The 14,059-nt window shown below is 44.4% G+C and overlaps 1 protein-coding gene across 1 annotated transcript in view; it reads right to left on the reverse strand.

The window, feature by feature from the left end:
• Window positions 1-448: 448 nt before the first annotated feature.
• Window positions 449-14,059, reverse strand: part of ptpdc1a (protein tyrosine phosphatase domain containing 1a) — a 39,084-nt gene continuing 25,473 nt past the window's right edge. The window contains exons 6-10 of the mRNA XM_063912101.1: window positions 7,018-7,155; window positions 5,884-6,941; window positions 3,755-3,940; window positions 1,849-1,959; window positions 449-1,769 (exon numbers count right to left, since the gene is read on the reverse strand). Of these exons, the coding sequence (XP_063768171.1) occupies window positions 1,656-1,769; window positions 1,849-1,959; window positions 3,755-3,940; window positions 5,884-6,941; window positions 7,018-7,155 (1,607 nt within the window). The 3' untranslated portion in view covers window positions 449-1,655. The remainder of the gene's footprint in view (window positions 1,770-1,848; window positions 1,960-3,754; window positions 3,941-5,883; window positions 6,942-7,017; window positions 7,156-14,059) is intronic.

Below are 14,059 nucleotides of genomic sequence, written 5' to 3' on the forward strand. Positions count from 1 at the left end.
TGATTGGATTTTATACTTATTATTGCAGTTGCCGAATCTGAAACACATTACTAGCTTTGGTTTTAATAACCTAATTTGATATCATCGTAGGAGTAGACTCATTTATATTTCAATAATTAAAGTAACTTGAGTAACTGTATATTAAATCATTTGTATTGTTTCACGTTGTTATTAATGTCCAAACCAAAACCTTTACCATAAAACGCTGTCTATTCCCAACCGTTCTGCAGTGCAGTACAGATGATGGTACATTTACATTTTCTCCTCCCTGAAAAATACCCAGTGAAACCTTATTTCTCCTCAAACACATACAGAGTTCACTCGATTCAACAAGCAATGGGTGTGAAAAATGTAAACGCATCATCATAATCTAAAACAGAGTTCTGTGGCTGAAGGGCAGAGGATGAACAGGGTGGGGGGTTCTGATTCACATACACAACACATCTACTTGCAGTAAGTTCTGTTTAATTCTGTAACAAGTTGGAACAATAAAAAAATATTGTCAGTCGAAAATTCCACACAGTAAAACGTCTCATGTCCTATATTATTATTAAAATGATCTTTATTATTCTGTTGCCATTCAAGGTGACTGGTTTTAACAGCTCCTTACAGCAGCATGAGCCAGAGAGCCGAAGCTTCATTAGAGAGCTGAAGCAGAAGCAGAAAGCTAAAGCTTCATTAGAGAGCTGAAGCTGAAGCAGAGAGCTGACGCTTCATTATAGAGAGCTTCATTAGAGAGCTGAAGCTTCATTAGAGAGCAGAAGCTTCATTAGCGAGCTGGAGCTGAAGCAGAGAGCAGAAGCTGAAGCTGAAGTAGAGCAGAGAGCTGAAGTAGAAAGCTGGAGCAGAGAGCTGAAGCTTCATTAGACAGCTTAAGCTTCATTAGCAAGCTGAAGCTGTAGCAGATAGCTGAAAGAGAGCTGAAGCTTCGTTAGAGAGCTGAAGCAGAGAGCTGAAGATTCATTCGCGAGCTGAAGCTTCATTAGAGGTGAAGCTTTATTAGAGAGCTGAGAGCTGAAGCAGAGAGCTGGAGCAGAGAGCTGAAATAAAAAACTGAATTAGAGAGCTGAAGCTGAAGCAGAGACCAACTGTGGAGGCAGATTGATGCTGGACAACAACAGAACCGGTAGCTACAGCTGTGGGTGCACACAGTTTTAGGATGTACCATTTGATTGAAAGGCAGTCACTGTAGAACAAGAAGTTGCATTAACCTAACAGCAGGCACAGTTTACGTTCTACATGAACATCAGGTTATATTTGTTAAACTTACATTTCAAATTAATAATCTTATAATAATATATAATGAGCAAGACACATTGTAGCATTTAAGCGTCTAAAACATATTGTGGTTTAAATAGGAATTAAAACAGCTGAGTTGAACACATAAATAACATTACACTAACAGCATAAGAATGTTTCTCACTCTTTTTCCTACAAACTAACACTTGCTCAATCAAAGAAACATCTAGCCTTTCAGATATTAAAGTAGACAAACAGTTTAAAACCAAGCACAGTGGCACATTAACATAGAGAATGAGAGTATCCAAAATCAATGAAATGCTAAACCTTTAAATCATATAGTCTTCAAATACCTTGAAAGACTACATATTGGCAGAGCTGTGTTTAAATACAAAGGTGATGGTGCTGAGGCTGGATTAGGAGTGTTCAATCTCCTCTGCAGCTTTGTCACACAGCTCGTGAAGAATGGGACTCAGGATTCCTTTAAGTTTTGTGTATAAAAACATGTCCTTCTCTGAGGCAGGGTCAATCTGGGGAGAAAAAACAAAACATTTCCTGCATGCCAAACACATCTTCATATATTCACTGAACGCCCCTTGGAATGCTCACCTTAGTAAACACTTTAATGGTTTGGTTGAGAAGACGAGTCTCTGTTGGTTCAGGCAGAGGCAAGAGATGAGCAGCACAGTGAAGGACACACAGCAGGGTGAGGCAGGGGCCCTGCAACACAAACATGTATGATTATAGCAGACTACATGCCTTTCAAAAAGGCGTGGTAGAAGAAAACAATCAAACTCATGTTTGATTGTTGATTGATGTTTTTTCTTGTTTTTAAAACATTGTTAAATGCCTAAAGATACTGTTTTTCACTGTTAGTCTGGGTGCGAGACACTACTGGACCAAAACCAGCCTATGATTACCAAACAGAAGCAGTCAAACTTATGTCCTTTAGTGTTTATGGTTTGGGAAACCCAGTCAAAAGAGCAAAAATTATTACCCATCTTTCCCAAATGCAACATAAACCAATGAACAGATTTGGATTCAGAAAAACCTTAAATAAGTCTTACAGCCTCAAGAGTAGTACAAATTTTAATTTCTAATGCAGTCAAATTTGAGTAGCAAAAAAAATAAACAGAGATGGTATATTATTGTGAAGGGACAACTGACCCGACTAAGGTAACATTGGTGACCAGACCAACAGCTGAAAGTAATTGTATCCAGACTTCCATCTGGATACAATTAGTTGCAAGACAAGTAAGAAACCTATTAAAGCTGTTGAAAAATACTTTGGAAGAGACAGATGGGATTTTTTTATGTATAGATCACCCATAATACTCCACAAAAATACTTCTGCTATTACTAAGCTGCAAACTCATTGGAGTGTCTGATGTGTGTGATCACTGTGCAATGTACTTTAACTGGGGATGGAGATTTAACAGTAATAGACATAATAACCTCCAAACCCACACCAAAAGTGTCCAAATCGGCCAAGCCGTTTTTCAGCTATTGTCTGCATATCAGGGTAGTAACTTCATGGCGGCCACGACGGCCATGGCAATTGACCTATTCAGGTAAGCAAGCTACAAAGTTAGCTAGATATTGATAAGAGTTGACTTATTTAGTGCTTAACTGAATCAAACATCTCTGTTTTTAGTACCACTTAGCGTTAACGTTAACGTAAGTTGACAGCAAGCTGACTAGCTTGATTAGCTAGTTTTCCACAATGAAGCGTATGCAAGGAGTGTCCATCCTCAAGTGTAAAGTTGGATTAAAGAGACTCACACACAGGCACGTACGCGCACACACACACACACACACACACACACACACACACACACACACACACACACACACACACACACACACACACACACACACACACACACACACACACACACACACACACACACACACACACACACACACACACACACACACACACACCACACACACACACACACACAGACATTGCATTTCAATTGCTTGTTCATACAGTTGAATGTTTGAGCTTCACTGTGCAATGCTGAATGATTTATGAGTTTGACCATTCTTCTGGTCTGAAATGGAATATATTTGTTACATATTACTTAGAATTCTTGATTTTTTAATTTGATTTCGCATAAGCCTAAGGTTTGACCTTATTGAAATTTAAAAAGTGATTTTTTTCAATGTCATTCGAGTGTTTTTCTTATCAGAAAGTGAAGTTATTTATGTGTAAGCTCCAAATCCTAATTTTTCCGTCAATGGCCTTTTTGCCCTGGCATGTGGCCTTTGTGCCCTAAAAAATGTGGGGACGCCAAAGGCCAAATGGCCTTGCCCCTAAAATGACGAAATTCCAAACCTGCTGCATATGTTAATTAATATTAGAAATACATTTCTAACATAAGACTTTGGGGTACTCAACACTTCCGGGTTCACACTGCTGGCAACTAAATTAACACCCTATAAAGAAATAATCAAATGAACGGTGTTTACACAGCTGTGTGATGCTGTCGAAGAAACCAAAGCAAGGTACCTTTTCCAGTGAGTCCAGGGCGTTCTGTGGGTTCTCATGGTTCTTCCTCAGGGCTTTCACATCCTCACGGCTGATGACTGGATCCTTTAGCTGCTCCAGCCACGACCACATGAGAGCGGAGAGGACAAAGGGATCTCTCTCCATACACAGCCTCTCCCAGGCTCCCTCTCTGGAGTTCAGCTCCGTCTGCATAACGCAAACAGAGCAGCACACTGAGAGATCACTAGGCAGTTGTAGTATTACATCTCGGAAGACAATATACTAAAATGTGCAGAATGTTTTGGACACACCTTTTCATATATATATATATATATATATATATATATACAGCCGCGGAAAAATGAAATTATAATGTTTTTTATTTACTTTGATTATTTTCTACATTGTAGATTAATACTGAAGACATCAACACTATGGAAGAACACATATGGAATTATGTAGTAAACAAAACATTTTAAAACAATAGATTCTTCAAAGTACCCCCTTTTGCCTTGACGCCAGCTCTGCACACTCTGGGCTTTTCTCAGTCAGCTTCATGAGGGAGTCACCTGGAACGGTTTTACAATGGTCTGAAGGACTTCCCAGAGGTGCCAAGCACTGGTTGGCTGCTTTTCCTTCACTCTGCGTTCCAACTGATCTCACACCATCTCAATTGGGTTGAGAACAGGCGATTGTGGGGACCAGGTCATCTGACGCAACACTCCATTATTACCTTCTTACTCAAACAGCCCCCACACAGCCTGGAGGTGTGATGGGGGTCGTTGTGTGGTGAAGATCAAATGCTGGTCCCAGTCAGCAGAAACCAGATGGGATGGCATGGCGCTGCAGAATGCTGTGGTAGCCATGCTGGTTAAGTATGCCTTGAATTTTGAATAAATCACCAACAGTGTCACCAGCAAAGCACCCCCCACCATCACATTTCCTCCTCCATGCTTCACGGTGGGAACCCGCAAGCAGAAACCATCCGCTCAGCTTCTCTGCGTCTCACAAAGACACAGCGGTTGTAATACAAACTCTCAAATTTGGACCAAAGCACAGATCTCCCCTGTTCTAATGTCCATTCCTCGTGTTTCTTGGCATGAACAGTTTTCATCTTCTTGTTGTTCATCCTCAGCAGTGGCTTCTTTGAAGCAATTGGACCATGAAGGCCTGATTCACGCAGTCTGCTCTGAACAGTGGAGGTTGAGATCTGTCTGCTACCTGAGCTCTGTGGAGAGTTTATGTGGGCTCTGATCTGAGGTGCTGTTAGTTTGCTCTATCCTCTCGCGGTCCTCATGAGAGCCTCATGAGATTCACAGCGTGTGATGGTTTTTGCAACTGCACTTGAGTATACATTGGACTGACCTTCTTTTCTTAAAGTTACGTCGTTTGTCTTTACTTTGTAATAAGTGGTTTTGCCATAATTAGGATTACAACAGTAGTAAAATAGGTCTATCCACTGTGCACTAACCCTAGCTCTGCGACACACAGCTGATGCTCTCAAACACATAAAGAAAGCAAGTCCTTCCACGGGTTGACTCTGGACAAGGCACACCTGTCAATTGAAAACCTTTCCAGGTGACTCCCTCATGGAGCTGAGTGAGAGAATCCCAGAGTGTGCAAAGCTGTCATCAAAGCAAAAGGGGCTACTTTGAAGAATCTAAAATATAAATCTCTCACACACACACACACACACACACACACACACACACACACACACACACACACACACACACACACACACACACACACACACACACACACACACACACACACACACACACACACACACACACACACACACACACACACACACACACACAGGTATGAGAACAATGTTTGTATGCTGTACTATCTATTAAAATGTTGAAAATTGTTATCAATAGTTTTGCTGTTTATTCTACACAATGCTATCCTATGGTATAATACTACACTATACGATGTTATACGATTGTATAATATACTGCTCTATTGTATAATATACTGTACTATTCAATACTATTGTATAATATACTCGTAGTACACGCTCTGCTGGTGTCTTGTACATTTGGTATAGCTGCTGTGGGTGTTATGATGGCTTTTATAGTTGACTATGAGGCTTGTCCAGAATGGTCTAATTAGTGATGTATAGTACATGTGGGGTAAACTACCTGCCATACTGAGACCTCGGAGGTGAAATCCTTGTCTGTTGGGTCCATGGCCAGAGCTTGGGCCACCAGCAGGCATCTGCCCTCTGGGGAGAGATCAGACTGGAGACTGATGTCTGCTCCACCTGCTGACACATCCACCTCACTGCTGTTTGACAATGCCGGCAGTGTGGCGGTACACTGAGATTTTCTTCCCTGCTTGGACAGATCTAGAGACAAACTCTGGTGCCCCTTATGCAGTTGCTTTTTGAACAAAGAAGACCCAGTGTATTGCTTTGCCTCCATATTGGAGCGCTGAATGCTGCTGATAATGTCCTGAGGAGAAAAGCCATAACATCTTGGAGGGACACCGACTGTAAGGTTGCTGTGAGACAAGGAATGTTTGATCGGGCAGTTGATTGGTTTGTTGCTCTTAACAGTTCCTAAATGCTGCTGATGTTGTACAAGTTTGTCAAGAACCGAATCGCTGTAACTGAGGCTCCTGTAGTTTGACAGGGATGCCTGCAAAGGGCTCTCTACCCTCTGCTGCCTCCACAAATGGAGCAGCTCATTATCCCTGGTCAGAGGATTATCAGGCGGAGGTCTGGAATGCAGAGCAGGTGGGCTGAGTGGAAGAGAGGAACAGGGGTGAACAGGAATCCCTTTCCCTCTCATCTCTTTGCCGAGCTGCTGAAGGGCCTGCTGGGACACGGTCTTCTCCACCTCAGCTGTAAGGTCAGGGATCTGTGCCTCCATCACCACCTGTCTGTTGGCTGCGATGTCCACCAGGAGCCTACACACCAGCTGGATGATCTTTGGCACATTCTTCATCTGCCGAGCCTCGTAGCCGTGCAGCAGCTGACGCTGCCGTATAAGGTACTGGGACAAGGTGATAGCGCTGGCTTTGGGTTCTGCGCAGGAGAAGATGCTTCGGAGAGGAACAAGGAACTGGGCAAACTCCCTGACGCACAACAGCTGGCCTCTTGTCTGAATGGAGTTAGGTCTCTTGGCCCGCACAAACAGTATGGCCTGGTCAGCGCTCATCCGTGACGTAAAAACCAAGTAACAAGCTAATAACACACCTACATGAGAGAAAAAAAATGAAGAAATAAAAAACTTGTACTTTACAAGCATAAATTAAGATTTAGTGGTACACACCTGTTCTTCCAAGACCTGCATGGCAGTGGACAGCCATTTTCCCCTCTTGGACTGCAAATGACATGACTTTTACCATGTCAAGGATTGTAGTCAGAGAGGCCACACCATAATCCTTCCAGCCAAAGTTGTAGTAATAAACTGAAATAGACAAAATCAGAATAATACAAGATCAAGGTGTACCTGAGCCCTGTCAGACATGCCAACCTATTCTCAGAGATACGTATCTGAGATTATTATTGAGGTTTTAAGCACTCATTACCACAAGGTGAACATATCGTTTGTAATTGACTCATGTGAGAAGAATGGCTAATGTCTAAAATGTATACACTAATTAAAAGGATGTCTTTCGCATTGTTGTTCCATTGTTGTCTTAGTCAGTCACTTTTGATCTTTTGTAGACCAGAATTTTATGTTACATATTTAACTGACACTTTGATCCAAAGCGACTTAATGCAACTTCAATGCCGTAGACGTGCCAGGGGAGCAGTGCGTGGGTCAGCATCTTGCCCAAGGATACTTCCACATGTTGACTGCCGCGGCTGGGATCCAACCACTGACACTCTGACTGGGAGAGTGACTTCATCACATTATCATTTATCTCTGTTTTTTATTAACTCAAAGAAATTGCTTTGAGACATTAATGTTAATGATTATTTAGACATGTCTGCTGGTTGATCGAACAGTATTTTTCTTTACCCTGTTGAACATCTTACTACATAAAGCATAAAGGCATCCATTCATTACATAAGTCATTACATGCCAAAGAGTTTAAACGTATATTTATATTTAGTGTTCTTATACAGTAAAGGCTGCTGAGGAATGGAAGGGAGGCATGCTCAGTTCTGTTTAAAGGGCTTTCCTTTGTTTACAGTTCTATTTATTTACTTATTTCATTATGCTATACAGAGCAAAACATTTTTTATGTACCACAATGACATCGCCTGAGCGTAAAGCGTAAATATGTATCCTGTCCCACATACAGTAACATCCCTATTTTGTCAAACTACAATAGGGGGATTCCAAATCCTTTAAGATGATCTGTGGAGATTCATCAATCTGTTAAACTTTAAGAGGAAAACAGTCTGAAAAAACGAAAACCTCTCCCAAATTCAAATTGAACATATAAAGTTGACCAAAGTAATTGAAACCTACAGAAAATTATAATAAAAGGTAAACTATGGCATTAGTGCGATCATAATAGCCAGCTTTAATGATATGTATTGCTCTTTTTTGTAATAACACTATAGAAACTATAGTTATAAATTGACTACAAGTCAAAATGTAAAGGACAATCTTTCTTAACACCGATCATTCAAAATTCATAGTGCTATATGAATAATCCACTGCTTTACTTCTGCTGCTGCTACTACTGCTACTAATTATAATAATAATCATAATAATATGTTTTATTTATAAAGCATATTTCACATTATAGGCCTATAAATGAACAACATAAAAATTGTAATACATTCATCAAATAATAATCCTAAAGCAATGTCAGTGTGGAAAATATTTAACAGCAAAAGAGGTCTATGTGGGGGGCGACACCCACGGCGGACATATTGAGCACAGAGTACAGGTAATTAACAACTTGTTGTTTTAGATATATTGATATACTTGTAGCGTGTCGCTATAGGAATACAAAGAGGCGCCGTATCTCTTTTGTCCGTGAGTTTATTAACTCTTAACACGGAGCCCAGCCGGGCACAGCCCGAAAAGGCAACGTGGGCAACACCTCCGCTTCTCCGTCCCGCAGGCCCAACACCTACGGGAAACAGCGTTGGGGTCGACTGCGCTGCCAGAAGGGTGGCAGTGAAAGCAGAGGGTCTCGACAGACCAGACCCGGGTGGCAGAAGCTGGCTTTGGGGACGTGGAACGTCACCTCTCTGGAGGGGAATGAGTCGGAGCTTGTGCGAGAGGTGGAGCGTTACCAGTGGGACCTGGTAGGGCTCACCTCTACGCACAGCGTCGGCTCTGGAACCTTACTTCTTGATAGGGGTTGGATTCTATTCTTCTCTGGAGTTGCCCAAGGTGTGAGGCGCTGAGTGGGGGTGGGGATACTCATAAACCCCCGGTTGAGTGCCACTTTGTTGGAGTTTACCCCAGTGGACGAGAGGGTCGCCTCCCTACGCCTGCGGGTTATGGGGGGGAAAACTCTGACTGTTGTGTGTGCTTATGCACCAAACAGCAGTTCAGAGTACTCGGCCTTCTTGGAGACCCTGAAAAGAGTCCTGTATGGGGTCCCTGAAGGGGACTCCTTCGTCTTGCTGGGAGACTTCGACGCACATGTGGGCAATGATGGAGACACTTGGAGGTCCATGATCGATTTTGTTATCGTATCATCGGACTTGAGGCCGCATGTTTTGGACACTCGGGTGAAGATAGGGGCGGAGTTGTCAACTGATCACCATCTGGTGGTGAGTTGGGTCGAGTGGCAGGGGAAGCCTCTGGACAGACTTGGTAAGCCCAAACGTGTAGTGTGGGTGAACTGGGAACGTCTGGAGGAATCCCAAGTCCAGGAGTCCTTCAACTCACACCTCCAGAGGAGCTTTTCAGGCATCCCTGTGGAGACTGGGGACACTGAACCTGAGTGGGCGGTGTTCAAAGCCTCCATTGCTGAAGCTGCGGCGGGGAGCTGTGGTCTCAAGGTCTTAAGTGCCTTAAGGGGCGGTAACCCTCGAACCTCCTGGTGGACACCGGTGGTCAGGGAAGCCGTCCGACTGAAGAAGGAGGCCTTCCGGGATATGTTATCCCTGGGTACTCCTGACGCAGTTGCAAGGTATCGACAGGCCCGAAGGGCAGCAGCCTAAGCCGTGGCCGAATCAAAGCAGCATGGAGAAGGACTTTCAGGTCGGCACCAAAGTTGTTCTGGAAAACCGTCCGACACATCAGGAGGGGGAAGCAGGGAACAACCAAGCTGTGTACAGTAAGGATGGGACGCTGTTGACCTCAACTGATAGGGTGTTAGGGCGGTGGAAGGAACACTTTGAGGAACTCCTGAAGCCGACAACTCCACCCTCCATGTTAGAGGCGGAGCTGGAGTATGACGGCGGATCAATTCCAATCTCACGGGGGGAAGTCACTGAGGTAGTTAAACAACTCCACAGTGGCAAAGCCCCAGGGGTGGATGAGATCCGCCCAGAAATGCTGAAGGCCCTGGTATTGAGGACTATCATGGTTGACACGTCTCATCAACATTGCGTGGAAGTCGGAAACAGTACCGGTCAGTTTAAACGTAATTCTGTCTTTCTGTTTACCGCATCATTTATGAGAATACATTTCATAACCACCATGGTTCACCTCTGATCTTCGCTCAAAGAAGAAAACTGGTCGTCGGCTGGAGCGGCTCTCCAGACGAACTGGCCTCACCGTCTACCGTCTGGCTTTCGTGGACCATGTGAGGTCCTACAAGGAAGCTCTCTCCAAGACCAAGACCGCCTACTACTCCTCCCTCATCACCGCATAACAAAATCACCCCAGATCCTTGTTCTCCACCATCAACCGACTGCTCCGCCCCCTCCCTGCCACGCAAACTGCTGAAGCTCCTGACCTCTGCTCCAAATTCGTCGACTTTTTTCAGGCTAAGGTGATCTCCATTCATCAACAACTCCTGGTGCCCGCCCCCTCCCCTCTGCACTTGCCCCTGACACAGGAATGCACACTCCCAGCTCAACCCCTCAATCCCCAATGCTCTCTCTCCTCCTTCTCCCAGTGGATGTTCCAATGGTCTCGAAGCTGGTGAGCAACGCTAAGGCCTCCACCTGCTCCCTTGACCCCATGGCCCACGGTGCTGGTCAAGGCCTGCCTTCCCACCCTCTCCCCCATCATAACGGACATCATCAACTCCTTTGTCATCTGGAATAATTCCCTCCTGCTTCAAAACCGCCTCCATCACTCCCATCCTCAAGAAGCCTGGTCTGGACCCTGAGGAGCTGAACAACTACCGACCGATCTCCAACCTTCCTTTCCTTAGTAAAACCTTGGAAAGAGCAGTCGCCGCCCAGCTTCATCAACATCTGTCCAACCATGAGCTCTACGAACCCCTACAGTCAGCCTAAAGAGCACAGCACATCACAGAGACCGCCCTCCTCAAGATCACTAACGACCTCCTTCTCTCTGCTGACTCCGGACAAATCAGTATTCTCATCCTCTTCAACCTCTCTGTGGCCTTTGACTCCGTTTCTCACACAGTCCTCCTGAAATGCCTCTCCAACAACCTGGTTGGACAGCTCTGTCATGGTTTCAGTCCTATCTTTCAACCAGGTCTCAGTTTGTCAGCATCAGCGGCTCATCCTCCCGCCCGGCCCCAGTCAACCATGGTGTCCCCCAAGGCTCAGTGCTTTGTCCCCTACTTTTCACCATTTACATGCTCCCCCTTGGCCAGATCATACGTCCCTTCGTTCTCAATTTCCACTGCTACGCTGATGACACTTTGCTCTATCTCAGCAACTCATCATCTGCCCAGCTCCCCCAAAAGTCTCTGGTCAATTGTCTCACTGCCATAAAAACCTGGATGACAGCAAAACTACTCAAACTCAACAGTAAGAAGACTGAGCTCATGGTTGTGGCCCCCAAGGCACTGCTCCGGAAGGTTGGAGATCTCCTCCTCCACGTGGACGGCTGTTCCATCTCCCCGTCTCCCGAAATCCGTAACCTGGTTGTCATCCTTGATTCCACTCTCTCATTTCAGTCACATATCAAATCCGACACCAAGTCCGCCTTCCATCACCTCAGGAACATCTCCCGTCTCCGACCATCACTCTCTGATTCCGTGGCCGAGACCATCATCCATGCATTCGTCCTTCCCCAGGTTGGACTACTGCAACGGAGTCCTGTTCGGGGTTCCAAGTAAAGCCCTGGACAGGCTCCAGTATGTGCACAACTCGGCTGCAAGGGTGCTCACTCACACCAAGCCCTGGCAGTACATCACCCCCACCCTCATCCACCTCCACTGGCTCCCAGTCAAGCACTGCATCTCCTATAAACTCCTTCTTCTCACCTACAAGTCCCTCCATGCCCTTGCCCCTCAATACCGGTCTGACCTCCTCCGCCACCACACTCATCCCGGAAGCTGCGATCGTCTGAACAGGATCTCCTCTCCACCCCCTGTACCAGGTTGCGGACTTTCGGTGATAGAGCTTTCAGTGTAGCGTCCCCTACCCTCTGGAACTCTCTCCCCCCCAAAATCCGCAGCGCCCCAACCCTGGACACTTTCAAAAAAGCTCTCAAAACGCACCTTTTCACCAAGGCTTTCCCCACTAGATAGTTAGTTTGATAGGTGTATTATTCCGCTACTTGCGCCCCCCCCCCCCCCCCCCCCCCCCAACCTGTCTGCCTCTTTTCCACTACTCCCCCCTACACGACATGTAAAGCGACCTTGGGTTTCTAGAAAGACGCTATATACATTTTATGTATTAGTATTATTATTGTTAAGAATCAAGAGAACATATTCGAGGGGGATTTTCAATAAATTATCCATACTTATTTACTTCTCAAAGCTATGTTCTGTGTGCACTCAGGAGACTCAAATAGGCGTTTTTCCTTTTTCCCAAATTCTTCATATATGACACATGAGAAGTAATATTTTGATGTATGGTATTATTTCACGTTTCCCTCCATTCTTCCTTCTGCCAACGGTGTCGCAGTTTCTCATCTCTCCCGTTTTTGTGCGTACGCATGGGTCAGAGTGTGCGTGGAGCAGAGCTGTGGACTCGAGTCACAGGACTTGGACTCGAGTCAGACTCGAGTCATGAATTTGATGAATTTAGACTTGACTTGGCAAAATCTAAAAAGACTTGCACTTTGACTTCAACTTTAACATCAGTGACTTGCATTTGTACTTGGACTTGCCCCTTTTAACTCGAAAAGACTTGCTACTTTCCCAAAACCCAAAGATTAAACAGTATGTTGACATGGACAGCGCTATCTCCCTTTGCACCTGTGTGCGTAACGTGTGTGTGGCACGACATCCGATCAAATTAGATCCACATTGTTTTTGATCGGACAGCATCCAACCAATCAAAGTACTGGAAAACCAAAGAGGCGGAACAAACTATAAGGCGCCAAGTAGGCAACAATGATACCACAGGTAGTTTTGTTTGGATTTAAAAACTTTGAGGTGGTCAACAAAAAAAGAACTGCAGTCTGTAAAACATGCAGGACGAAGATAACAGATGGAGAAGCGACAACTTCCAACTTCGTTCGACATTTGTAGTTGCACAAAGAATGTTAAGTTTTGAATAAAAGCCAATACTAGCTCATTGGCTAATCGCTAGCTAGCTACATATCAATGAGACTGTCCACATCACCTTGACTTACGAACACTCTAAACAGTATCTCCTGTGGGTTCATTAATGGATAAATTCAGTATTTTGCACTTTGAGCCCCCTTTCTGGGTCGTCTTGGATGAAATAGAAATGTTGACGATTGGTCCAGTCTCCAGCTTTTGGCTAATTTGGAATCACCCCCTGCTTCAGTATGGTTGGCTACAGGCATTCATAACATTGTCCTTAAAACAACCCTAAACATTCGTTTTCAAGGATGAGCAACTCACCGAGTGGTAAGTGGTGTTCGTAGTTGTTTAAAAAAAATATCGGCAAAATATTTGGTTTCCATCCGTGATATTTGCTATTGTGGAACTAGCTATGTTTTCAGATACCTCACTGAGTAGGCTATTAACTTCGCTTGATATTTGGAATACAAAATGGCAAATTAAATACGACAGAAACTGTATTTCACTAAGACACTCATTTTGGAACATCACCACTAACCAGTGACCACTCGGTGAGTTGCACATCTTTGAAAACGAAGGTTTAAGGTTTATCTATTTTAGCTTGCTGCCAGACGATTTTTTCCAAAAGGAAAACTAAGTATATCTCACTCTCTCCAGCACACCAGATTCCATTGACAAAAAGGGCTATTTTACTTTGCAGCACAAAGGAGTTGCTAGTCTACTGCTGCCTCATTGAGGTCGTTTATGCAATGTAGGTAAATGACAACAGAGCTGAACTATCAACGAAGACATAGAATAACACAATTAAAC

This window comes from Eleginops maclovinus, chromosome 20 (genome assembly GCF_036324505.1).
Source record: "Eleginops maclovinus isolate JMC-PN-2008 ecotype Puerto Natales chromosome 20, JC_Emac_rtc_rv5, whole genome shotgun sequence".
In the NCBI taxonomy this organism is placed as follows: domain Eukaryota; kingdom Metazoa; phylum Chordata; class Actinopteri; order Perciformes; family Eleginopidae; genus Eleginops; species Eleginops maclovinus.